Source organism: Catharus ustulatus, chromosome 10 (genome assembly GCF_009819885.2).
Source record: "Catharus ustulatus isolate bCatUst1 chromosome 10, bCatUst1.pri.v2, whole genome shotgun sequence".
Taxonomy (NCBI): Eukaryota; Metazoa; Chordata; class Aves; order Passeriformes; family Turdidae; genus Catharus; species Catharus ustulatus.
In genome coordinates this window covers 25,506,295-25,532,923 of record NC_046230.1, presented here as the reverse complement: position 1 = coordinate 25,532,923, position 26,629 = coordinate 25,506,295, and the positions used below count along the sequence as shown (strand labels likewise).

The 26,629-nt window shown below is 49.5% G+C and overlaps 1 protein-coding gene across 1 annotated transcript in view; it reads right to left on the bottom strand.

Annotated features, from left to right (window-relative positions):
- The window catches only part of PLCH1 (phospholipase C eta 1), a 56,325-nt gene that overhangs the window by 26,784 nt on the left and 2,912 nt on the right, over positions 1 to 26,629 (bottom strand). The window contains exons 2-3 of the mRNA XM_033068936.2: positions 19,386 to 19,520; positions 13 to 159 (exon numbers count right to left, since the gene is read on the bottom strand). Of these exons, the coding sequence (XP_032924827.1) occupies positions 13 to 159; positions 19,386 to 19,464 (226 nt within the window). The 5' untranslated portion in view covers positions 19,465 to 19,520. The remainder of the gene's footprint in view (positions 1 to 12; positions 160 to 19,385; positions 19,521 to 26,629) is intronic.

The window sequence follows — 26,629 nt, the reverse complement described above, 5'->3', positions numbered from 1 at the left end:
TGAGCAGTTTACTTTTTGCCTTCTCGCTCTTCCGGGAGGGCCTCCAGCGGATGCAGGTCCTGTGCTCGTCCAGGTAGAACAGCCGGACCAGCCCCTTGCTCCCACTCTTCAGCTTCACCATCTGCGTCCCAGACTGCATCACACTCATGCATCTTTCAACTGTGAGGCAGAGCAGAATAAATTCGGCTGAAGGCCACCTCAGCCACTAATGACATGACTAATGGGCTCCCGAGCACCTGGCAGGCACACAGCAGCTCTGCCCTGAGCCTCAGTGGGCAGTGCTGGGAGACTGCTCCTCCTTCACTGCCACCTTCTCCACACGGGAAAATGGAACAGCTCATCAGTCTGAACACCCTCACCACAAGGGCAAAGAAAATTTGTGTTGAAGGAAAACATTATATAGTTGTTTCATGCTCATCTTATTTACATTTTTCTCTATTACCACACAGTGCTGTAATTTTAAACCCCAGCGCTCTGTGTATTTGGACTGGTGAGATCCTCATTCAAACCCTGCAGTCCTTTGGGCTCAGCAGCCCTGGAGTTTGTCCCTCATGCTGTGGCACTGGCAGAGCTGCTCACAGAACGACACAGACACATTCACACCCTCTCCAGGCTGCCACCAACCTTTGAACACACACACTGGGATGATTTCCTTTTATCCACCCATCCCATCCGGATGATAAGGGTTTTTTTCCTCCTCTGTGTTTTGGCTAAAATAAACCCATTTCTTCCATTTCATCTCACATCCTCCCCCCTGCAGCCTTCCAAAGACAAGGATCAAGATAACATTTCCTCTTGATCTCAGTATATATCATGTTCTTAAATTACCTTCTGGTTTTATCCATTCACAGCCTCTCCTCACTTGGTATCACTCCAAATTCATCTCCCTGGGTGATTTGTTTACACTCTGGCTGGCTCCCAGATAAACTCTCTGGGTCTGTCTTTATTTCTTATCACCCTTCCTCTCTCCAGCACTTCTCTCTCCAGTGCTCCTCAGTGTCACAGCAAAGACTAACCCATGCTCCCACTGCCAGAGCTGGATTTATTTATTTGTTCTCCCAGCTCCCAACAGCTCTGACACACAGGCAGTCAGAGCAGCATCTAAACATTGGGCAGAGCAGGGATGAGCAGCCCCTGGCACTGGAATAACCTCCCCTGGCTGCCTCACTCACCAGGAGCTGGCCAGGCAAACCCCACATAGAATAAACCCCATCAGAAGGAGGCTTTTCCCTGAATTCTCCTTCTTGGAGGAAGAGGGAACTGAGGTTGAGCTGAACAGAACCAAACTCTTCTGAAAGCATCACCTGAGGGCAATAAATGTGTCCTTTGTTTTGTCCATTAATAACGGCAGCCCCTGGATCAGCACACACTGAATGATGGTGAGTTTGGAAGGGCTTTAAGATAAACCACTAATGTGACATAAATCGAGCCAGAATATATCCAATATATCATATCCACATGTTGGCTGGGGCAGCATTAACATGGATCTACCTGAAGATGCACAAAGCACCAGGAAGGCAAACATTTACAGTATAGGGATGGAAAACTCAGAACCTGAGAGAAGAAAGATGAACTGAATCAAAAATAGTCTCTAAAACTCCCTATGCACATCCACACAGGAATGCCTTTCCTTGGCAGACCCAGCCTTTCCCTGTGGAACTGAGTTTAGACCAGGCTTGCCTTGGATTCCTACCACGACAAACACAAGCTGTCCCAGCACAGAAATGAGGTTCTCCCTGTGAGTGTGGACACACAAACAGCCCTGCTCCACACACACCACAAGCACCTTTTGATTTCACTAATAGAGATCACTTCCAGCAGGGCTTTAGCTCAGTAAGAGGTTTAGCAACAAGCTACTCAGCACAGAAAATCTGCTTCTTTGCACCTAAGGCTAGCAGTGACTGGTGAAAGTCTTACAAAAAGAACTAATTCTCAAATAAGTCTCTCTATTAGCACCAGCTCAGCTGTCATTGAAAAAATCCCAGCCTGGTTTCACCAAGATGCTGTTGAGGATAGCCAGCAAAAGGCAGAAGCCTGCATTTATTCAATACAAGAAAAACAGAGAATGGGTCAGGTAACTGCAGCCAACAAAATTGTGGGGGAAATAAAAACCATGAAAGGCAATTCAGTTCCTTCTGCACCATTTCAATTGCCTAAACATTTCTACATCACGTTTGGAATCGCTGTAGGTGCAGTCACATTCGTGCTTCAGGCACACTTCAGTTGTAGGGAATAGATTTTAAAACACTCTTTCACAAAGTGAAACCCAGCCCAATATCTCAGCCTCCACCTCCCAAACCCCACCTGCAGCAGCTCCAGTGCCCCATCTTTGGGAGCACCATCTTTGCTGCCTGCACTTTCCCAATTCCAAGGAAATACCATGAGAATTCAAACATTTAAAAAATAGTAAAAGTGTAAGAGAGTTCGTGGCATCATTCCTGCTGTGTAGGTGTTAATAACAAAGGCACCACGTTAGAAGGGACTGGGGTAATGGAAATGCCACAGCAATCACGGACAGACTGGATTTCAGCTCTGCAAACCATTTACAAAACACCCCATCCTCCCCTTCAGGCTATTTATAAAATATAAGCATGCAAATAAAAAAGGTCTTTTTCAAATCTATTCTCAGTATGCTAATGCCGGTCCCCTGGCAGACACCGCACATTAGCATCTGAATCGGGGAAGGTATCGAGCAGCACAGGGCACAACAAAGCTCCAGAAGAGCAGTTCAGGAAGGATTTCACCAAGGAATTGGGAAGCTGGTTCCAGAAAAACATCCAGTCCCATAGATAAACCAGGAGTACAGAGTAAAAGGAGCAGCTCCTCAATGCAGACAATAGATTAAAATTTGAGGAAGCAAGACATGATTCCCATTAAAAGATACTCTAACACAAGGACTAGCTGTGCAATTTTGCTCAAAGTCTGAAAATGAATGAAGTTAAACTAGAACACAATGTAGTTTATGTTACAAGATCAAAGAACATTAATCTGAAAGTTTAAATAAAATATTACGGTTATGCAATGTATAAGGAAGGTGTCCCTGCCCATGGCAGGGGGTTGGAACTGGGTGTTCTTTAAGGTTCCTTCCAACCCAAACCCTTCCATGATTCTATGACATTTGAAGCTTCAATTTAAAATTAAAAACCCCTGGAAACTAAGCTCTCTTCTGTTTCCAGAGTTATATAAACTTGACAGTCTAAAATCATCCCAACAGACATCCTTAAGTTTAATGGGATTTAATAATGAAAGACCAGTCTACTTTCTTTTCCTCCCAAAACAACCCTTCAAAGCAATACAGACCTGAATTCCAACAGCACTTTCTGATTTAGTTCAGCCATGAGAAGCACTCCTAACACAAACCTCTGCTCAGGGAGAGGAGCTGCTTCTGTCCCCAGGGGTAGAGCAGATACAAACCCATCTGTGCCAGCTCGACCTTCTCCGTGGTGGCCACGCTGCCCAGCACGTGGGAAACCTCTGAGGCCAGGAGGAGAGCCATGGAGCCTGGGGTGTCCTGGAGCTCTGGGGTGTCCCCAAGCCCTGGGGTGTCCTGGAGTCCTGGGGTGTCCTGGAGTTCCAGAGTGTCCCCAAGCCCTGGGGCGTCCTGGAGCCCTGGGGTGTCCCCAAGCCCTGGGGTGTCCTGGAGCCTGGGGTGTCCTGGAGTCCCAGAGTGTCCCCAAGCCCTGGGGTGTCCTGGAGCACTGGGGTGTCCTGGAGTCCCAGAGTGTCCCCAAGCCCTGGGGTGTCCTGGAGCACTGGGGTGTCCCCAAGCCCTGGGGTGTCCTGGAGTCCTGGGGTGTCCTGGAGCCCTGGGGTGTCCCCAAGCCCAGGGGTGTCCCCAAGCCCTGGAGTTTCCAGGAGCCCAGGATGTCCCCCAGCCCCAGGATGCCAGGCAGAGCTGTGGGTCCCAGCTGCCCTGTGAGCCTGGCAGCAGCTCCAGCAGCACTAATCCATCCCCATCAGCCCTCCATCCATCCATCCATCCCCTCTCTAATCCATCCCCGTGCCCTCAGCCTTTAATAACCAGGGAATGGCTCGGCACCAGCCCCCAGATCCCCACAAACCTCCCTGTGTCCTGGGCTGGAATTCCTGTGCTTTAATTTAATCTAGTTCCCAGCATTAAGTCACAGTGCTGAGTGCACATCTGCCTGCTCTCGTGCCTCAGCACAAAGACTTCAGGACCCTGCAGCCCACAGCAGAAGGAAATTATTTAGGGAATTAAGACATTACACTGAGCAGCCTTTTCAGGCAAACAGAAGAGCATTTTGTTATACAGGGCACATCTCTGCGGGGAAACAAAACACCTCCTCCCATAAAACACGTTCTCTGAGGTTAAATAAATATCCTGGCCAATTTTTGCTACTTTGAGGTTTAGTTATTCAAGAAAACACTATTACCTTTTCATTAGCAGCAAAACTCTACTGCCAAGAGTCTACAGCAAAAGGTTATACCACTGTGGTGAGATAAATCAGTTTACTTTTAAATCAAAGATCAAAACAAATTTCTTATTGCTGTCCACTAGCAGTTTTTTTGTTTTCCTATATGTTAAGAAATTAATATTCCAAAATGCAACCAAATGACAAAAGGTCTGGTCTCATCTTGCTTTTATGGACTTACTGTTACAGCCATCTGACAAAACAAAAAGATTAAATAAGGTACAAAGAGCATTAGCAAACACTGAGAAGTATAATTATGAAAGAGGATATAAACTGGGTTTCTAAATGATAGGCATCAAGTGCATTAAGCCAACATTAAGCTTGAAGAGATAAAAGGAACCCATAAAATACAGGAGTTACTTTTATACCTGCAGCAGCAGCAGCTCTCCTCCCCTGCACTCAGAGTTTTGGGGTTCACTCTGTATTTTGGGAAGGGCTGTGGAGCCCTGGCACAGCTGCCAGGACAGTGGTGGGGTCACTGTCCCTGAATACATTTCAAAAAGGAGTGGATGTGGCTCCTGAGGACCCAGCTCATGGTGAACACTGTGGTGGTGCTGGGCTGGTGCCTGGACTTCATGATCTGAAAGGCCCTTTCCCAAAGAGCCCCCATGCACTGGAGCCCAGCACACAGCTGAACTGTCCCTGTCCCAGCAGTGAAAATACCCCAAACCCAGAGCCCCCAGTGTTCTGTCTGCCTGCACTCTCCTCATCCCCCACCCTGCATCATTCACTCATCCTGAGCTCTGCCTTTGCCCTTCCAGCAATGCCATTAAACACATTTTCTGCCCCCAGAGAACACATTTTATCTAAATCCCACAGAACAGCGCTAATGCCATCAGGGTGCTGATGCTTGGGGTTACATAACAGCCAGAGAGGCTGGGACAGAGGGCAGGTGCAGCTCTGGGGCCCTCCACAGCCCCAGGCAGGATTGGGTTTTGGTTTAAATGCCACAGCTCAGATTTTATGCCAGACTTTAATTTGCTCCGCAGCAGCTCTTCCAGCCTCACGGAATTTCACACTAAGCTTCTTACAGAGGATTTACGGTAATCTCTGCCAAGTCCACGGACATGAGATGGACAATCAACCTCTCACACTTGTGCATTTCTCAAGGAACCCTCGAGGAAGCCACACAGCACCAGCAGAGACACCAGAGGCTGGAAAGGGCACGAGGATTCATCTCAGCCCTGGAGATGCAGAGCATCAAAGCAAGTAACCAAACACAAGCTGAGACCACTCAAACATGAGTGGTGTCTAATCAAAGGACATCCCCAGCTCTGGGAGGCAGCTCGTGCTTGTAAAGTCACTAAATAATATGCAAACTAAAAAGGGGTGAAGCTTAAGAACAAAACCATTCACTACCCAGAAGGAGAAACAACCCCAAGCACAACCAAGATCTACCAGCATGTTTCAGCTCTTTGTAAGCCTGGGAGCTCCCTGGCAGTGTCTTTTTTTCTTTCAGTAAAAAAACCAAAACAAATGGAAAAACCTGGGAGCAGTAGGTCCCAGAAGTCACGTCTGAGTAACACATATTTCACAGAAACTGCTCTTCCAGCCTCCCCTATTGACACCGTGGGCTCAGTGCTGCCAGGATCTCCAATAATTCATCTTATTTTCACATCACAAGTCAAAGGTTTCTGCTCTCCACCTTCTCAAGCTGATCCTTGACAACCCCCAGTTATTCTTGCAATGCCAGAACCCAGAGTTTCTTCCCAGACTGAGGCCGCCTCCTCTTTTGCTCTTAAGAGATCAGAAAGGAACCAGAAGCATCCAAACAAAAGCTTGGCATTACAGTATAATCCCAAAAGAGCCTGAGTGATCCTTAATGGCAAGCTTTGTTCCCTCACTGAGACTTCACAGAGCACTGCAGTGCAGAAATGTCCTGCCAGGCCAGTGCCCCAGCTGGACACCATGAATAATTCACGTTCTCCACCCCAGCCCAGGACCCCTTCTCCTGCCAGCTCAGCAAAGTTCCACTTATTTCTTCAAGCAATTAGCCCAGGTTTCATCCTTTCTTCAGGAACAGCTCCACCAGAGCTGTCCCTTGTGAGAGCCCTGGTGTCACTGCAGCACAGCTGCTGAGGACTGTGAGTTTTCCATCAGGACTATGGAATTAGCCCTTTGTCAACACTGAAAAGCACAATCGGTTAAGCACAGCCATGGCCAAGTGCCAAAGCACTTTGTCACATCAGTGGGGTGAACAAGGAGCACAGATTTATTAGGCAAACACAGTTCAGTTTGCACATCCTAATCCTCTTTCTTCCTCGAGGATCCCTCAGCAGGGAGGGCACAGCAGCTGATTGTGACACTACAGAGCTGTGGGTAAAGCAGGTGGGAAGAAAAGGAGCAGGGGAGTTTCTGCTGCCCCTGCCAGGGGAGGATGGGCACACAGGGGGGTGTGGTGTCCCTGTGCCCCATCGGGGTGGCTTTAGAGACAAGCAGCACCCTCCCCAGTGTGAGCAGACACAGGGGTTGTGCCATGGCCCCAGAGGAGAGGCCAGGGCTCCCCAGGCCAGGGAAGCTCTGCTCAGGCGGGCAATCCCCCCCTCCCTGCAGCTGGGGCTCCTCCTCCGAGCCCTCCCAGCCGGCAGAGAGCAGCTGAGCATCCCAGGATGTGCCCCTGGATGCAGAGGTGAACAGTAAACCATGATCCTTCCCTGCCAGAATGCCATATCTGCCCTCTGAAAAAATCAATAAGTACATAAATAAGGATCATACATCGGTGAGCCAGACCTTGTTCTCAGCCTGCCTGTGCTGTGTGATAAAATAAATTACAATTCCCACCACAACATATTGAGCTAGGGCAGACCCCCTCGTTCACCACACTGCCCTTTATGTGTCACACCTCCCACTTAACTTCACCAATTCAACAAACAAATAGGGGAAAAAAAACCCCACCACCCAAAGGCCCTTGCTACAGCTTGCTCACACAGTTGTGCAGAGGATGAAGTGCCCCAGCCCCATCAGTTGTGATGTCTGAGCAGCAAAGAGCCAGGTGTGACAGCAGCTGGGATGGGATCAGTCCCCAGGGCTGGAGCCAGCACTGCTCCCCTCCAGGCTGCCACACAAAGCCACATCTGGGGCTGCACTAGAGACTCGAGGAGGGGAAAAAGCAGAATAGAACAGAAGGTGAAGTTAATTAACCTTTAAAAGTAATGAATGGAGACTGCAGTGCAACAAATGATACGAACTAATTTATTCACCCTCCTCAGAAACAGTCATTTTGCTAAAGAAACATGTTTATCTATTCTATTTTAAATTACCTCAGTGCAAGTCACCGACAGTGAGTCACCTGTGGGCAAACAGTGAATTGACAGTCTCAAACACCCAAGTGGTTTTATGACTGGAAATGATGCTGTTCCGTGCCTCTGAGTTTCAGGCTGATCAATGTTTCTGTTGGTGATGTGGGAACACCTCTGAGCCCGTTCTCTGCTGTGCTGCCATTGATAACCTGCCCCAGCACAGGCCCAAGCTCCCTGCCCTACAGCCAGCTTTGCTGGCACTTCCAGGGAAAAGAAAAGCCAGCCTGGAGCTCCTCACAGCTCCCAGTTCAGTCATGCAAGGAGACAGAGCAGCACATGCTCCCTGAGGCATCAGCTGCTGAAGGAAAGAGGAAAATCCAGCACACACAGCCCCTGCAGCAGGCTCAGTGCTGGACAGAGCTGGGAAGGGTTGTGTCAGTACATTCTGCTCACCCCTGGTGTCCCCAAGCACCAGCACTGACCCCAGGGTGGCACTGGGGCAGCTCAGCCTCCAGAAGAGCACTGAAGGAGTTACCTCAACAATTCCAATCTATGCCCAGAGCTTTGGAAAGACAACATTCTCCAGTAAACAGCATTTCCCCCAACACCATGACAGCGTTCTGTAGATTTATTGAAGAAAGAGCAGATTTCATTCATAAGCACCAAACCCAGGCACAGAGTGCTCAGCAAGCACATCACCTCGTCACTGCCTGGCCAGCCACATCCTCTGCAGACCTGAGCAGACACTGAGCCACAGCATCCAGCACCCTCAGAGCCCTCAGCAGGGCCGTGCCAGGGACACTCTGTGGTGCCCCACTGGGGTCAGGGGGCACTGGGCCACCTCCTCAGGACATGCCAGACCTCCTCAAGGCTTTCCCTCTGCCACAGCTGCCATGTGCATGTGCTAACTTCTTGTGAGTGTGCTCAATGCTGATTTAGGCTGTCACTGGAGTGGAACATGTGGAGGACCAAGTTCTTCCCAGCAGACTGATGCCTTCCATACCAGTTTGATATTCCAGGCTAATTCCTTTACAAACCAGTATTCCAGAGCCTGCACTCAGTGCCTGGCCAGCTGCAGGCACAGGAGTCCCACAGCAGTTTAATAAGGACATTAACAGGGCACTGCCACAGCCCCTGCTACAGAGGGGAGCCTGGCCAGGACCCCACCTCTGAGAGGCCAAATTTCAGTGCCAGGGACAGCAGGGACAGCCAGGGACAGCAGGGACACCCAGGGACAGCCAATGACACCCAGGGACAGCCAATGACACCCAGGGACAGCAGGGACACCCAGGGACACCCAGGGACACCCAGGGACAGTCAAGGACAGCAGGGACAGCCAGGGAGACCCAGGGACACCCAGGGACAGCCAATGACACCCAGGGACAGCAGGGACACCCAGGGACAGCAGGGACACCCAGGGACAGTCAAGGACAGCCAGGGACAGCCAGGGAGACCCAGGGACACCCAATGACACCCAGGGACAGCAGGGACACCCAGGGACAGCCAGTGACAGCAGGGACAGTCAGGGACAGTGGGGACACCCAGGGACACCCAGGGACAGCCAATGACACCCAGGGACAGCAGGGACACCCAGGGACACCCACTCAGTGCCCTAGAGCCCTCACTGACCTCCTCACACAGAGGTGCCACCACCACAGCCAAGGATGGGTGACTGGAATCTGTCACATCTGGTGAGGAAGGTGTAGAATGACCTGGAACTCCACCCCAGCCGAGCTCTCCATGTGCAATGTGCTCCTCCACACACACCCTGCCTGCTGCCAGCCCCTCCAGAGAGCTGTGAATTATTCAGTGGGGCTGTATCCATTACCTGCTGCACTGGCAGTAACACCTGCCCTCCTTCAGCCCCGTGGGGAGCTCTGTACCAGCACCTGGGACAGAACAGCAGCCCCAGCACAGCCCTCCCTGCAGAGCATCCACAAATAACTCACTTTTGCCTAAAATAGGCTCTGCTTTTTATACAATAGCTGTGTCTATTCCCAGTGGCTTCCACTAGATAAAAAATATCCACTAACATCGACCGTGACAGATACAAAGAAAAAAAGTGTATCAATCCCCAACACTGCCTTGAAATTTTCTAACACCTTGTAACAGGCAAGACGATATTTCTAAGTATGATTCATGACTTTTGGTGGCTTTATTTTAGATTAGTTTGATTTTAAATTACAGATAATCTTGTCACAAAAATTTCTTCTGAGCTACACAAATCTGGCAAGAAAGCTCTTCTGCTAAATGTATTTTCTAAGTGTTTTCTTTAAAAGAACATAATCCAACACCCTTAAGGATGAGTAAAATACAAAAATTAACTTTAATCCACCATGATTTCTCCTTCTATCTACAGCATTTACTATCTATCCACTTAGAGGCTTAAGCTAATTGCCACTTTCCATTGAGCACTGACTCGAACAAAATTAGATGTTATAAACTAGAAGATACTGAAGAAAGTTATTCAAGATGTCTTCCTTTTCTGTACCATCTCCTGCAATTCTTGGAAAGATATCTTTTATTCCAGTACTTTCATTCAAATTTCACATACCACTTGCAAATGTGTTATACTATTTATAAGTGCTACTAGGAAAAAAAAAAAAAATCAGACTCCTCTCCACTGAAAGCCACAGCAAAATTCTCAACAGATGAAAAGGTCAAGAATGTTTTTATTCAAGGCAAACACATTTGTAATAATTTAGGCTAACACAGAAGTGCAGTTTGTCCTCATCAAAAGAGCAGCATCTCAAACACAAACTACATGTTTTCATGGAGGAAATGACTTGACTTTCCAGCCCATACAAACCCACCAGGTTTTCCTGTTAAACATTCAGGAACAGATACACAGTTGTTATACCAACAACATCCACGTAAACACTGCAACTTACTCATCCCAGGGGTTAAGTTACCCCATTTTTCTATAAGCATTTCCATTCACATTATGGCAATTCCAAACTCAAACATCCTTACCTTTCTCTGGACTTAAATTTTTATATACTTCAAGGTCTGCCATTAAATTTGTAACTCGGGCATTATCGGCGAGCAGAATGGAAATCCTCCCTGCAGCAAAGGCTCCGTTTGATCTTCGTGCCTTCACAGCCAGCGCGTTTGGAAAGCAATCCCTGGGAGTAGAGCCGGGCACTGCTGCTCGGGATGAGCCATGGCACAGTCGCGGAGGGGACAGCAGGTAACTCCTGTCCGTGCCGAGGGGCTGCCAGGGAGCGGCGGCAGCTCCAGCTGTGCTCACTCCAGCTGTGCTCACTCCAGCTGTGCTCACTCCAGCTGTGCTCACTCCAGCTGTGCTGCAGCTGCGGGCGGCGCGGCTCCGGTGCCGGCACTCGATGAGTGTCCTGTGCTGTCCTGTTCTGTCCGTGCTCTCACTGACCGCCCTGCTCTGCCCTGTCCACACTCACTGACTGTCCTGTCCTGTTCTCTCCTGTCCGTGCTCTCACTGACTGCCCTGCTCTGTCCTGACTCACTGACCGTCCTGTCCTGTCCGTGCTCTGTCCTGTCTGTGCTCTCACTGACCACCCTGTCCTGCCCTGTCCATGCTCTGTCCTGTCCGTGCTCTCACTGACCGCTCTGCTCAGTCCTGTCCTCACTCACTGACCACCCTGTCCTGTCCTGTCTGCTCTCACTGACTGCCCTGTCCTGTCCTGCCCTGTCCGTGCTCTCACTGACCACCCTGCTCAGTCCTGTCCTGTCCGTGCTCTCACTGACCGCCCTGTCCTGTCCTGTCCACACTCACTGACCGCCCTGTCCTGTCCTGTCCGCACTCACTGACTGTCCTGTCCTGTCCGTGCTCTCACTGACCGCCCTGCCCTGTCCTGTCCGCACTCACTGACCGCCCTGCCCTGTCCTGTCCGCACTCACTGACCGCCCTGCTCTGTCCTGTTCTCTCCTGTCCGTGCTCTCACTGGCCACCCTGCCCTGCTCTGCCCTGTCCACACTCACTGACTGCCCTGTCCTGTCCTGTCCGTGCTCTCACTGACCGCCCTGCTCAGTCCTCACTCACTGACCGCCCTGCTCAGTCCTCACTCACTGACAGCCCAGCCTTGTCTCCGCGCTCCGGGAATCCCGCGGGCAGCAGCGGGGCCGTTCGGGCAGGGATTACCACGCTGGGAACGGCGAGTGACGCAGGCTGGCTGCGGGAGGGGAAACCCAGCCCCGCTCCGGAGTGACCCCGGCATCCGCAGCCGGGAGCGGAGAGCCCCGAGCGCCTCTGCCCGGGCTCTGTGCCCCTCCTCCTGCCGCTGTGCCGCTGTCCCCGAGCCGGGAACAGCCACCTGCAGGCTCAGACAGCTGCAGCACTCGGTAATGCACTCGGTCCGGGCTGTGCATCCCTGACAGCGCAGGAACCCCCGGGAGATGCAGCTACAGAACCCCTGGAGAAACCCGGGGCTGCTTTAATGTGCACCGGAGCACCCGAAATCGGGGTTTACAGGCGGTGTGGAACACGGGCAGGAGCTTTCAGACTCGTATAAATTGCAAGCCCTGCTTTCAGACTTGTACAAATTGCAAGCCTTGCTTTCAGACTCGTATAAATCGCACTTCCTCACAACGGAGCCCAAGGGCTCGCAGGGCTGGAAAGCACAGCAAGAATGAAGTCAGCTCCACATACAATGGCTCACATCTTTCACTTAGTGCATTTTCTAATCCTTTCCCTCTTCAGCTGGCTCTTCCACTGTGACATTTACATTAGCACACCAAAGGAATTCCCAGCAGTGTTCCCAAACATTGTGACAACAATAAAAGAGACAGAGTTTGTCTAGCTCAGGCCGGGAAAAAGTTACACGAGAGACGATGTGACAGAGGAGGAAAACAAAAACAAAAACAAAAAAAGCCACTAAAAAATAAAACCCTCATAGATCCACATGGCTGCAGAACTTCAGTGGGATGGGAGACAAGATCCAAGCGGAGCTGAGTGTTTTACCTCCTGAAAAATGTTTATTTCTCAGCTGTTGCTAGCACAGGGAACCTTCCCCCAGCCCCAGGACAGAGCTCAGCACTCTGCAGGGTATCCATGGACCATGCCCAGCACCCTGAAACAGGAGCCCAGAGCCACATAGGAGCTCTCAGCTGTGGCTCTGATGGCACTGCCAGGCTGGGATGGCAGCAGGAGGTGGCACCAGTCCCACTCTGAGGAGGGAGTGTCACCCACTGCCAGCCAGCAAGGGAGATGGGGCAGCTCTGGCTCCCAGCTCAGCTCACCGTGCTCATCTGGAATCACCACTCTGAAGCCTCCAGAAGGTTACCAGTTCATGTACATTGAAATGATGTGCTATAGCTGCAGTTCAACAGCAAAAAATAAACTGTCACTGCTGTACGGTTTAATTATTGATAGATCAGATTGCACTTGATAATGTGTTAAATGCAAATTACTCACACTCCTACTGTTCTGGTAATTATAAGACAAGCTATACAAAAGCACCTTCAACACCACAGCTGCTCTGTAAGAAACCTTACACAATCACCAATACATTCTTCATTATTTTGTCCCCAAAATAAACTCCCTTTTAAAACCAGACATGCTTAAATGCTACATGCCTCTAGAAATTCAAGCATGTTATATAGGTTAGAAGAACATTACAGCAAACAAATGAAGATGTTATGTAATTCAGCTGGCATGCCAAATGGTATAAGAAGACCTATGGGTTTATTTAACTTAAAAAAAAAAATCAATCCCCATGACAACTCCACAGTGTCGAGCCAGGTTTTGCATGTTCTGCATTTAATCCCAAGCCCTGTCAGTGTGCTTGGCTTTTCCCTCACTCCCAGAGGTCACAGGCTCCTGCTGGGAATGCTCTGCAGAGCCACAGCTCACACAGATCCAACAGAGGTGATGGTGACAAACCAGCTTTCTGAGCAAAAAACTCACTTTCCTTTACCTGTAATTGACTGACATCAATAATCACCATCACACAAGATCTTTCCAGCCACCACTGCTGTCCCAAGGGCATTGCACAGTCCTGGGCTAAGGTCTGGCAGGAAAGGTAACAGCAGCCTCACTCCACGCCTGTCCTTCCCACTCAGGTTTCCTGCCCACACCTCACCAGGCTCAGATTACTGGACAGAGACACAGCCCTGCAAGTTCTACTGCAAAATATCCATTATCCAATAAATGAGAATATGATTTAACTAACAGTTTGGAAATTACAGCATCAGAGGAAGGTTCATTTTCTAGCTCATTGGGTTTTCCTTTATCACTGTCAAAATAGCTGGAAACCAGTACAAAGCCTAATTCTGCTAAAGAGCAAGAAAAGCTGATTAGAGAACTAACACCTCTTACAGGGAATAGATAATGAAATAAGGAGATAACAACATCTTCATAATCATCAGCCAAGTGTAATCCTAGATCTGAACTGTGAGACAATCTCCTCGTGAAAAGTCAGCCAGCAATGAATAAAACTTTGTGTAACTGCATGGAAAACTTAAAAGCTTTAATCTGATAAAAATGATATCAACTCATTTATCGTTAATGAAGACATGGTTCTATGGAAAACCGAGAAACACAAAAATGAAAGGGGGAAAATACTTGGCATGAGAACAAAATCACCCGAAACATTGTCTGGAGACAGATCCCACATGAGACTCCTCCTTTCATGAACAGATCCAGAGTTTCTTCAGGCCCTTTTTAAATCTAAGTGGACTTTAATACATCAATTCCTTAATGCTCTTCTTGCAAACACGTTTCCATTCACATCTCTTTGAAGGAATGAGCTGTGGTATTTCACCACATACATCAGAACATGAACCCAAACACTAATTCCTGCACTAGTAACTCATTCTGCTTTCCCAGCATCATTATGAAACTCTGAGAGGCTGGATCCTGCAGCCCACAGCTGGCATCTGTAGCTGTGCCCCCAGCCCTGCACGAGGCTTCAGCAGTGCTAATTATCCAGCAAACGTCAGGCCTGAAGGCTTTGTGCAATCTGGCAAAGCTCTGCAACTGCTCCCCAAAAATCTTGTGCTCCAATAACCAAAACAGTCCATCTGACTGTAAAAAAGGAGAACAGAAGGCATTTAATGTTCTCATTGGGCACAGAAATCCAAGGTCACTGAAGCAAGGTGAGGTTCTCTGGGGTTTCCTTGTCAGGATGCTGCACAGCCAAAGCCACCAGGATGAGCCCAGGATGACTTGGGGACCTGTGTCACCTTCCAGGCAATTTCCTTTCCAAGGGGAAACAACAGGGCAGCACAACCTGCTCATCCCTGACAGCCTCAATTCCTGCTTCCCTCCAACCAGAGCACTCACACCAACCACCACAAGCTTTGGGGTTAATTCACACAGATGGTCATAAGCACAAATAAATTCCAAAAATGTTACAGAAAAAAAAAAACCTATCAGATGCAATGACAAAACCTGCAATTATCTAGATGCAGTTCTGGCTGGGGAAGCACTTGCCTGACTGGGAGCCACAGGATTTTCCCTTTATACTTTTTGCCCTGACCATCTAGTAGCAAAGTTAAATGGATGTTTGCTCTGACAGCACAGCCATTCCTACATTGTTACTGCCAGCAAACAAACAAAACATGATGAACATTTACAGCTTAAAATCCATGAAAAAAAAATCTCTTCTTCCAAGCCTCGAGGGATGCTGTACTTAGTATTTGGGAACTGCTTGCAAGAGGAAGGAAAGTGGGTTCATCAAATCCTCAAGGCTATTCCAAACATTTTAATTGCTTGTCTTCTCTGTTCTGCAGGAACTGCTAAAGCAGCTCACCCCAGCCTGTCTCTGGTCTGTTATTCTCTGTGTGCACACACACTGCTGTATCTCACTGCTGCTGCTGCTGAAGAAAACTGACATTTTTGCTTCTGGGCAGATAAGACTCCCCAGAGTACAAGGCACAGCAGCAACCTCCACTTCTGTAACCAAAGATCTCAGACATAAACAGATAAGAATTTTAATATCCTGCAAACGTGGCCATTAGCAACTTTTCCTTAAAAAATTATGAAATTATGAGAGAGCCTTAGGCAGTGTGGGTGCACACAGTACTTCATTACACACACAAATCTCAGTCATTATTTAAAGACAGCCTGTGGAAAGCCCCACAGCTGTGTATAAACACTTCTTGTCTAACAACATGCAAGTGTCTCAGAGCACCACTCAAACCCAGCAGAGGAGCCTGGTCCCTGCACAGCATGGAAGGGGAGCACTGCTGGTTGTATCTGAACTGGGACCACAGATAGGTTTCCTTATTTCCCATTATTCAATAAATTCACATTTACAACTTCAGAGCAAGAGCACAAATACAATGCTGGAACAATTTTTCCAAAACTTGTCAATCTCCCACTCAAAATACCTTGGCTTTTCCTGGGCCTGTTTTATATACTCATGGACAATTTTCAAATTGCTCTTGTGCCAACTTCCCCCATCAGTTCAAATAAGCCTTTTCCTCCCTGAGCTTCCCCTCTGCAATGCACTCAGAGCCAGCAGCCACATCCCCTCTCAATCTTTGATTTCCTAAGGTAAACAAACCTGACTCACCTCATCTCCACTTCTGTACCCTTCTCTCTGTTCCTGAGCTCCCCCTGCTCAAACACTGCCCAGAAATGCATTAAACATCTTCATCTTCCTCCTGAACACTCAAAATTGCATCTTGCTTTGACTGATCACAAAATCAGAGTGCTTTGGGTTGGAGGGACTTTAAAACTCACCTTGTTCCACCCCCTGCATGGGCAGGGACACCTTCCACTATCCCAGGGTGCTCCAAGCCCCCTCCAGCCTTGCAGGGATGTGACATCCCACACTAATGCATCCCAGGGGGCAGGTGCTGTCCTCCTCCTGCACTGCACAGGGCTGCAGGCTCAGCTGGGAGCTCCTGCAGCATGCTGAGCCTTTTTTCCTTTTGGTTTTTTTTGGGTTTGGTGTTTTTTTTGATTTTTTTTTTTTTTTTTTTTTTTTTTTTTTTTGGGCAGCTTTGGTTTTGTTTGGGGTTGTGTTGGTGGTTGGTTTTTTATTGGTTTTTTTACAGAACAATTAAATCACTCCAGTAAAACACAGAGCTTCAGCATTTTTATTAATGCAGTCCATGAATTCTTGCATTTGAACTCCTCAGCAGGTGAACAAATGGAACATCTCAGGTGCTTAAAGCAATGCAGATGTCACAAGGGTGTGAAGGAAACACCAGAGATGAGCACAGCTGGGCAGCAAAATTCCTCTTGTGTACCTGTGCAGGCACTTCCAATCCTTCTAAAGACACTCCCATGCTTTTTAAGAACACTGGCTGGCCCTGTGGGACACTTTTCCCAGTTCTGCAGCTCCCAGGTTCAGTTCCAATCACTGCAGACAGCCCTGACACCTCTGAGCTGTCCCACCTGGATATTGTGAGCAGCCTGAATGAGCAGCACAGCCCTGGAGGAGCACCAGAACACCACCCCAACTCCTGGGACAGGCACACATCCTCAGCCCATGCTGTGGGGCTGTCACCTCTGTCACTGCCCAGGGGAACTCGGCCCCTCCATGCACTCAGAGGCAAAGGAACTGTCTGCAGTGTCTGCTGAGGTTAAAGGAGACAAATGGGGAGCCCTGATGGATTCTGTCAGGGGAAAATGGTTAATCTTATCTGGTCATCAATCAAAGAGAAATAAATTAGGCCATGAAATCTTTCTGGTCTAGGATTCCTGCTAATTATCCTTGGGCTGTAGATGATTATCACTTTACAGACTCATCCCTCAATAGCTGTTCATGGATTTTGGGAATCTGTGCTGATGGATCATTATCCAGCCTTTGCACCGTTAGCAGGATAAAGACAGGGTGCTGCTCTGTGCTGAAACACCACCTCAGGTCACAGAGCATGGACCTGACTCTTCTTTCACTGTTCTGGAACAGCAGAGCTGCAAACACACATCCCTGTAGCTGTTGCAGTCACACACTGGTGCAGGAGAGCAGGGATGAACACTGCCAAAGCACTGCCACAGTGCTGAGGGTGAACACATCCCTTCCACAGGGTCAGAGGGAGCTCTGAAGGAACATGGTCCCACCAAAACCACTGGGACCCCATGGGTGGCCTGATGGATTCATTCCTGGGATTTATTTCATTGGAGAATAGAATGGTTCTGGAGATGGCAGCACTTTCCCTCTAACACAAGTCCCAAGCACAGCACACACAAATTAATGTGACAACAGCACTGACAGACTGACTTACAGAAAATTATTAACATTCTTATGGTGTCCCAAATAGAACTAGAAGTGCTCATGGGCAAGGGAAAAAAGCAGTACAGGGAAAATCAGGGCTCTCTCTAAACTGGCTTTCATTAGGAAGATTCACAGACTGACAAGTGATTAATTCTCTCACTAAGCCATTAATTTCATTGATGGTGACATAACCACAGTGAGAAAAACACAGATCCAGTTTGTTTTACAGTGGGCTGCTCACCTCTCCAGTCCTGACAAACACACTGAAAATGGAGCTGTATGTTCTCTACTGAAAACAAACCCTTTGCTCTGAATGAGAAGAGCATTTCTATCTTTAATTCACAGCCATTCCATGCTGCTGGTATTAACAGTGCCATAAATCTGCCCTAAAGTGACGGGTTTTAATTACTGACCTCAGAGGGAATAAAGCATACAAGAACAGCTTTAGGAAGCCACTCCCTCGGCAGCAGACGGGTCCAGCTGTGAGATGAGACCTGCTGCAGCCCCGAGCCCGTGGCACCTGGAGCACAGGGAGCAGTGACCCGAGCGGCTCTGCCACCACCGGCTCTGCCACCACCGGCTGTGCCGGTTCTCTGCAGGGCTCGGTGCTCCAGTGAGCCCAGCAGCTCTGCCTGCCCCCGGGGCTGCGAGCACCGGGGCTATGAGCACCGGGGCAACCACAGTGGGTCCAGCCCCCGCAGCACCAGGGGGGATCGGTGGTACCGGAGGGGTGGATCAGAGTGGGGGGATCGCTGGTACCAGGGGAATCGGTTGGATCCAGCACCGGAGGGGATCGCTGGTACCGGAGGAGTGGATCAGACTGGGGGATCGCTGGTACCGGAGGAGTGGATCAGACGGGGGGATCGGTGGTACCGGAGGGGTGGATCAGACTGGTGGGGCTCGATCGGACCCGGTACTGGAGGGGTGGATCGGGGTGGATCAGACTGGGGGGGTCGATCAGACTGGGGGGGATCGGAGGGATCCAGCACCAGAGGGGATCGCTGGTACCGGAGGGGTGGATCAGACTGGGGGGGATCAGTGGTACCAGGGGAATCGGTCGGATCCAGCACCGGAGGGGAGTCGGTGGTACCGGAGGGGTGGATCAGACTGGGGGGTCGGTGGTACCAGGGGCGATCGAGTCTGATCGGGTCGGACCCGGTACCGGCGGGGCTCGGTCCCGTAGCGCCCCCTGGCGCCCCCGCGCGGCACCGCCGCAGCCCCGCCGAGCTCCCCCCGCACTCCCGGGGTCCCGCACGGACCGGGCACGGCCCGGGGGGCTCGGGGTTCGGGGCACGGGCACGGCCCGGGGGGCTCGGGGTTCGGGGCACGGGCACGGCCCGGGGGGCTCGGGGTTCGGGGCACGGGCACGGCCCGGGGGGGCTCGGGCTCGGGGCACGGCCCCCCAGCCCCCCAGGAAATGCCGACATGGGTCCCGAGTGTCAGCGGCTGCCGGAGCAGGGAACACGCGCACCACAAATGCAGAATAACTCCGAGCCGCAAATGCAGAATAACTCCGAGCCGCAAATGCAGAATAACTCCGAGCCGCAAATGCAGAATAACTCTTAACTCACCGTGGAACGCGCCGTTGTCCGCTAGGAAGTGGCGGCAGTACTGCAGGCAGCTCTTCTTATCCAGACTCCAGTAACTCATGGTGAGGCAGCTGCCCGCTCACCATCAAGGGCTGGGACCCTGCAAGGCAAGGGGAACTGGGAATTAATTCACAAAAAGTGCCCCCAGCTGCTGCAAGCACTGTAGCTGAGTCCTTTATGCAAAACGGCCCATTGGCTTCACACAGAGGTGACAACAAATGCAGTTCTTCATTCTTCAAACGCGCCCATCCCCACGGACACACCGCCCGGACAGAGCCGGAGCTGCCCTGTGCTGGTGCCACCAGCCAGCGAGCCCCAGGGTACTGAGGGAGTGACTGTCACCTCTGTCACCCCTGTCACCATCACCCCCAGCCACCGCAGGGCCGCTCTGGGGCTGCAGGGACGATCGATGTAATCCATTCTGTGATGCTGTCCCATATTTAACAGGCTACAGACACGGCTGAGCACAGCACAGAACGATAAATCGTCCCCAAGTGAAGGTTACAGTAATTAGAAAGGTGACTCAAAGGTAATCACCCGCTGGTTCTGAGGCCAGAGCAGGGCTCTGAGGATGCAGGGTCCCTGTGCCCTCGGCAGACACTGCCCTGTGGCAATGATGAAAGTGCCCATGGACACTTGGAGCCTGAGGAGGAGCAGTGACACCAGCCACCCAAAATTCAAATTAACACTGATAGTGACAGGCAGACACACCAGCATTTCACACTGCTTTGAAGCCATGGAATTCTTAATCTCCGGTCCTGACACCAAATCCTGTCACTGGATCCGCCTTCTCCCTTTGCTATGTGATGAAGTTCAGGTTCTGGTTTCAGCAATCCAGACTCCCCTTCCTGTTACAAGCCCACTTTGGTCTCCCATTTTATCTCCCTCCCACCTTCACTCTGGTCAACCCAGCTGCTTGCTCGCCCACACTTGGCACAAACGGCTCCACTGTCTTTATCCAAGCGATTCTAGCAGGATGTAAGGACACTGCCACCCAAATTTCCCCACAGCACTACTGCCAGGGGCCTTAGTGACAAACCCACCCCAGTGAAGCACAGCACACATGAAGTGCTCGGCCTCCAGCTCTGCTGAGGGACACAGATCCATTTTATTCAAAACAGGACAACAAATAATCTGAAATCCCAGCCAATAGGACTCCTCTGATGCTTAATGACCAGTTTAGCCACAGTCATTTCCTGGGATGCAGCCACCACACTTGGCTATCCAGGGAACACAAGAACCTGGAGAACTTTTCCCCTTTTCCCAGTAACTCGTGCCTCAATGTCTGTGTTGATTGCAAGCATCAGAGACCCACAGGCCAGTCCAGTGTGACCCTGAGGAGCAGGGATGGTCTGGATGCTCTGCTCTTTGTGCTTTGCTCCATCTCAAACCATCCCCAGGCTCCACGGGGGTGTTTTAGGCATGGCCCGTGTGTTGTTTACACTAAAAGTGTATTTTGCCAAACTCTGGAACCCAAGCAGCAATACCCACTACCTCTGCCAGGCTTCATCTTCTACATTTCCTGCACTTTCACCCTGGCCACCCACGAGCTTCCCTTCCAGCCTGCACTAGAGCCACTCTTCCAGCCTCAGTCAGTGAGACACAAGCTGTTGGTTATTTAAAAGCACAGCAGTAACACCACAGTCCAGCCCCCTGCCTGCCTTTTCGCTTTAGGCTACAGCGGTACAAGAGGCGTGGTGTTTTAATTAAGGAAACCGTATCAAATATTCACCGCCAAGAATTTGCACACAATAAAAGCAGATCTTATCTCCCACGCAGGAGCCGGATCACAGGGAGGATTTCTCAGGGAATTGCGGCTGTGGATCCATCCCTGCAGTGCCTCTGAAAGAGCCCCCGAGCCCCCTGCCCTCCCTCTCCCCCTTCTGACACAATCCCCCTTTGTTCTTGCACAAAGGCTTCTCCCACTCCTCGGTGGCCCCTGGAACAAAGGTTCTCCCGGGACTTCAGGGATGGAGGCACAGTCCCCAGGGGCTGCATCACTGCCACAAACATCCCACAAGAAAACCTTCCCAAGAAACACCAGCAGTTTTTTGGACAGCCCCCGAAGTTATTTGCTTTACAGGGTTCCAGGAGAGCTCAGCCAAGATCATGCCTTACCCTACAGTACAAGAAAAAGCAAACAAAATCCCAACCAACCCCACACTTGGGCCAAATACCATCATTTCAAAGGAGCATGCACTTAGGAACTTAACTGCACACCAATTTGCATCATTTCAGTACAGGAAAAAAAAGAACGTTCTGTCAATGCCAACGACTGAAATGTGGGCTGTACCTGTATCACTTATTTTATACACACAGAATAAACTATTAGAGTAAAAAGTGCCCCTAAGCATATAATTTGGTTTAATTAGGACTGTAACAACAAGGTTATTTTGGCAAAAAGCTACCAAAATCCTGACCAGATATAAATCTGAGTTCAAAACCAGCTTGATAAAGCAGCCAATTCAGAGAGCTGAAAACACTCCTCACTTTTCCACTCTGCAGGTTTCTCAGCTTGGGGTATCATTTTCACAATCAGCAAAATTCCTGCAGGTTCAGCCCTGAGCCTGCCACATTGATTCCTAAAGGTAAAACCTGCCTGAGAGCAGAGATGCTACTGCAGCACCAGGAATCCACCTGCTTTTATCTGGATAAAGTGCATTAACCTGAAGCTGAGCAAGGAGTCCATCATGGGCTGTGCAGAAACACAGCACCTTGAGAGAACTGTATCTGATATTTTTGCTGATTATTTTCTATAAAACCTGTCAGCTGCCTTATTTTAGTGCTTTGAGCACTGAGTTCCATAAGAGATACTTTTCCAAAGATTAGCTGTACAGAGCTGTACTTTACAAGAGAGTTATTAATGGAAATAAACTGGTATTGCTTGTTATTAATAAAGCTGATATTGCTCAGAGTTTGATGCAACAAGAAGTTCACTTACATATTCACGTGTGCATGCATGAATGAACAGTGAAGATGTAGCAGAGATGAACAAATATCTCTTTGTTATCAGAAAGTGGGCAAACTCCTCACAGGGAAGGTTTCATTCTGTACATGCTTTATGAAGTGATTTGGTTCCAGAAGTTGTGGAAATGAATGTGTAAGGATTCTGGATGCAGCAGAGGATGCATCTGCCCTGCCTGGGCTGGGAGAGATGCTTCTCACAGCACCAAGGAGAACATCTGACCCCCTCAAGGCTCACTGTATTCTGCAGTTTCCTCTCTGCACTGTGCAGGGAATTCCCTCATTCCAGGGAATCACCAGCAGCTGCAGCCTGAGCTGCACTCAGAGAAACATTCTCAGCTCAGGCTGTTGGAAAGGCTCAGCATGGAACTGTCCTGGAAGGCAGCAGCACAACCCAAATATTTATCTGCACATTTAACCTGGACACTGAGCAGGTCCCCAGCGTGAAGAGGGAACAGCACACGGCCAGGAAGATGTTTGAGCCTGCTGCCAGCTCAGAGCAGCACACTGAGGGGGTTCAGGGCTGACACTGCTGATCCTGCCCCTCCTCACCTGCCCTGTGCCCTGCTGCTGCTTGGAGCATTCCACAGGTGACAGCAGGGACCCCATCAGACACCAGGGATCATTCCTGATGGCAGATCTGCAGGACACGGGCACTGCCCTCAGACAAAACCACAGCTCCAAGAGCAGGGATCATTCCTGGTGGCAGGTCCTGCAGGACACTGGCTCTTCCCTCAGACACAACCACAGCTCCAGGGATCATTCCCAAGGCAGATCTGCACGACACTGGCACTGCCCTCAGACACAACCACAGCTCCAGGGATCATTCCTGGTGGCAGGTCTGCAGGACACTGGCACTGCCCTCAGACAAAACCACAGCTCCAAGAGCAGGGATCATTCCTGATGGCAGGTCCTGCAGGACACTGGCACTGCCCTCAGACACAACCACAGCTCCAGGGATCATTCCTAAGGCAGGTCCTGCAGGACACTGGCACTGCCCTCAGACAAAGCCACAGCTCCACTCTCAGCAGTTTCAGAGCTCATATCTACCCAGTGAACACACATGGGAAGTATGACACAGAAAAAACTGATTCCTTTCCTCAGCCCCAAATGGTGTACAAAGTTAATGTTCCAAGTAATTAAAGGCAAGTCCAGAAAACACTGAATATTGAACAGGCTACTGATTTTGGAAGTTTGTGCCTGTTAATGACAAATCTTAGCATGAAAAATAGTTCAGAGATACTGGGATCTACAATTTACATAAAGGAAAAGTATAACAAAATAATAATATTAATTTTTTAAAAAGGTAAGAAATGAGAAGAGCCATCCAGAGTCACACAAAGGCCACCCCAAGTGTGTGGTGGAAATAATGCTGTGATGGAAATGATGCTGCACTGGCCCCAGCTATGGCCAGAGCTCTCTGATGAGCTTTACAGATCTCAGTGTGGGAGGGAGGACACACCATCTGGCTGGCACTAAGCAGCAGGAACAGAGTCCAGAGAGAAAGGCTGGGCTTTAGTGTGGCAGCTGGGACTGTGGTGGGGGCATGCAGCATCTCTGATGACACCACCTCGTGTGGGCAGCAACCAGTCACTGCACACAGAAAATAAACACCAAAGGACAAATACCACGTGGAACTTCCCCTGGAGAATCCTGCAGTGGTGTTGAAAACCTCAGCAATTCAGCTTCACAACAAACCTGCAGTGTCATTAGAAGGGAGGAAGGGAAGTGCCTTATCTTCAGTTGGAGAGCAAGTAAGAAATTCACTTGCTCTGAGGAGCAGCACAAGGCTGCCCAGAGGGGATCCCTGGCTTTCTCTACACTTCCTTAGCTCGATAAAGAACTGTTCCTCATCCAGCTCTCCATCATCTCCCAGCAGCACTCAGCAGCTTGGCAATCACTGTGCAGAGCACACAGACACTTCCCCAGGACGTGCTCCAGAGCCCAGGGCTCAGCCCTGTTACACTGATATCAGAAATAACAGGTACTGACCACAGGCAGAGGAGGCATTTGCATTTCTGTTCACACCACAACATACAACCAGGAAACTCAATGCCCTCACCAACTTCCTTTCCTTGGACCAGATTAAAATGTGCTGCAGGTTCTCTCCTAGTTAATCAGTAACCATCAACAGGAACTTCCCAATCCATGTTTTTACTTTCTAACCAAAGTGACAACTCTGGTGGAACAACCCTCGAGCTTTCAGAGACCAGTTCTGACCAACGTGGGTGAGATTTTTTGAAAACAGTATCCACAAACCAAAGAAGTTCTTGGATGAAAAGCTTAGCCTCAGTTAGACCTAAAAAAACAAATCTGAAGAGATTACAAAACCTCAATGTTACAATATTCCATGGGGCATTCACCCATCTGCAGTCTTGGGCTTCTTATTCCACTAAGCCACTACCAGTCACCCAAATATTGCTAAGCATTTAAGCTGGTCTAAATTGATGCAGATTTAGATTTAATTGTCACACAAGCCAGGCTCCAAGGGTTCCACACATCATCTGTGCAAATCTCCACTTTAATCAGCATCAAATATCAACATTCACTCAAAATAACTTGCATAAACATCGCTAAAGTTACACATATGGGAGCCAGGCAGAACAGGCAAGGCACACAAGATGGAAGTTCCATACTGCTGACACAAAAATACGTTTTTTCCCACAAACTGATATCATTTTCATACTTACAAAACAAAACTTTACCAACCTATGGTATTAACTATGTCCTTAATGTATGGCTACTTTGCAGAGTTAAAGTATCTTGTATAAAAGAAAAGGCTTTAAAAATATCCTCAAAGTTACAGTCTCTTGTGAACAGCAAATATTTAACCATAAATATTACCAGCATGGAAAAAACATCAACAGTGCTTGGCAACAGGAAACAAAACTATCCAGCAGGAGATCCTTTTCTTATTTCTCTAGGAACTGGTCTGGAGGAGTAAAAGCAGAGATTTTTGCTTGGTTTATTTTTCTGACAGATGAGTTCCCCAGTCAAATGTACCATGAGGCCAGAACAGCTGTGCTGGCACCAGAGGTGTCAGAAGGGACAAGCCAGAACAGGAGCAAAGAATGCTGTGGATTTCCCTGGGAACTGCTGGAAACTCCAAATTCAGAGATGTCTCATCAAAGGGGGAAAGTCACAACAGAGCTTGGGATGCAGATACTGAACTTGTGTGCTCTTAGAGAGATGACTTATTGAAAATGCAGATTTTAAAATTTTGTTACTGGGTTTAATCTGGTATTTTGCCTATTCCTCCACTGAGCACATCTTGCATTGCTCATCAGATGAGGACAAGGCTCAGCCCAACCCTGGCTGCATCCAGTCTGGGTCCTGCTAGAGGACAAATTGCCAGGATTTGCTCTTCAGGAGCAAGAGGACCAGGCAGGGTCTGTGCCAAGCACACCTGTACCTGTGCCAAGCGCACCTGTACCTGTGCCAGCCCAGAGCAGCCCCTGCTCCTCCTGGGGCTGTGCAAAGCACACCTGTACCTGTGCCAAGCACACCTGTACCTGTGCCAAGCACACCTGTACCTGTGCCAGCCCAGAACAGCCCCTGCTCCTCCTGGGGCTCTGCATTCCCATGCAGCTTTTGTTCCCAGTTTCCCCACTGCTTCTGGAAGCCATGAAAAGCATGTGTCAGCACAACTTGCTGCTGAGGAAGGCATTAGAAAGGATTTGAACTGACTCCCCATGGCAACGGACCCTGAAAGGGAATTAGCATTTGCTCCCCATTCCTCCAGAAGCTAAATGGAATTTTTCTCCTCTTTAGGGAATTACTTGCAGGAGGGCAGCGTGCTGCTGCCTCTGAGGTGCAGCAGGCACAGCTTCAGCTGACACCCCCTGGCACCCTCTGTTCAGGGTGACACTCACCCCACCAGACATGGGATGGGTAAATACGACTGACAGTCCATCCATGTTTTTCTGACACACCTTCCTGCTGCCCCTGCCAGCTCTGGACACCCATTCACCAATCCAAATCAGGTTTGGGTTCGCTGCACAGAGGGCTTCAAACTGCAGATGAATGCAGGAGTCTTCCTGTAAATGAAAATCTACAATGTACAGAGACAACTCACAATGTGATAAAGTCTGGAAATAAAAATAGGACACCTGGAAAGGACTTGTGCCAATGCTGCCATGTTCAAGGCATTGCCCATGTCCAAGGCACTGCACCTTGTGTCCTTGGCCACTGCTCAGTGTGTGGTTCCCCAGGAGTGGGTTCTTCACACCCTCTGTCCTCTGTGCAGGACAGCAATTAACACA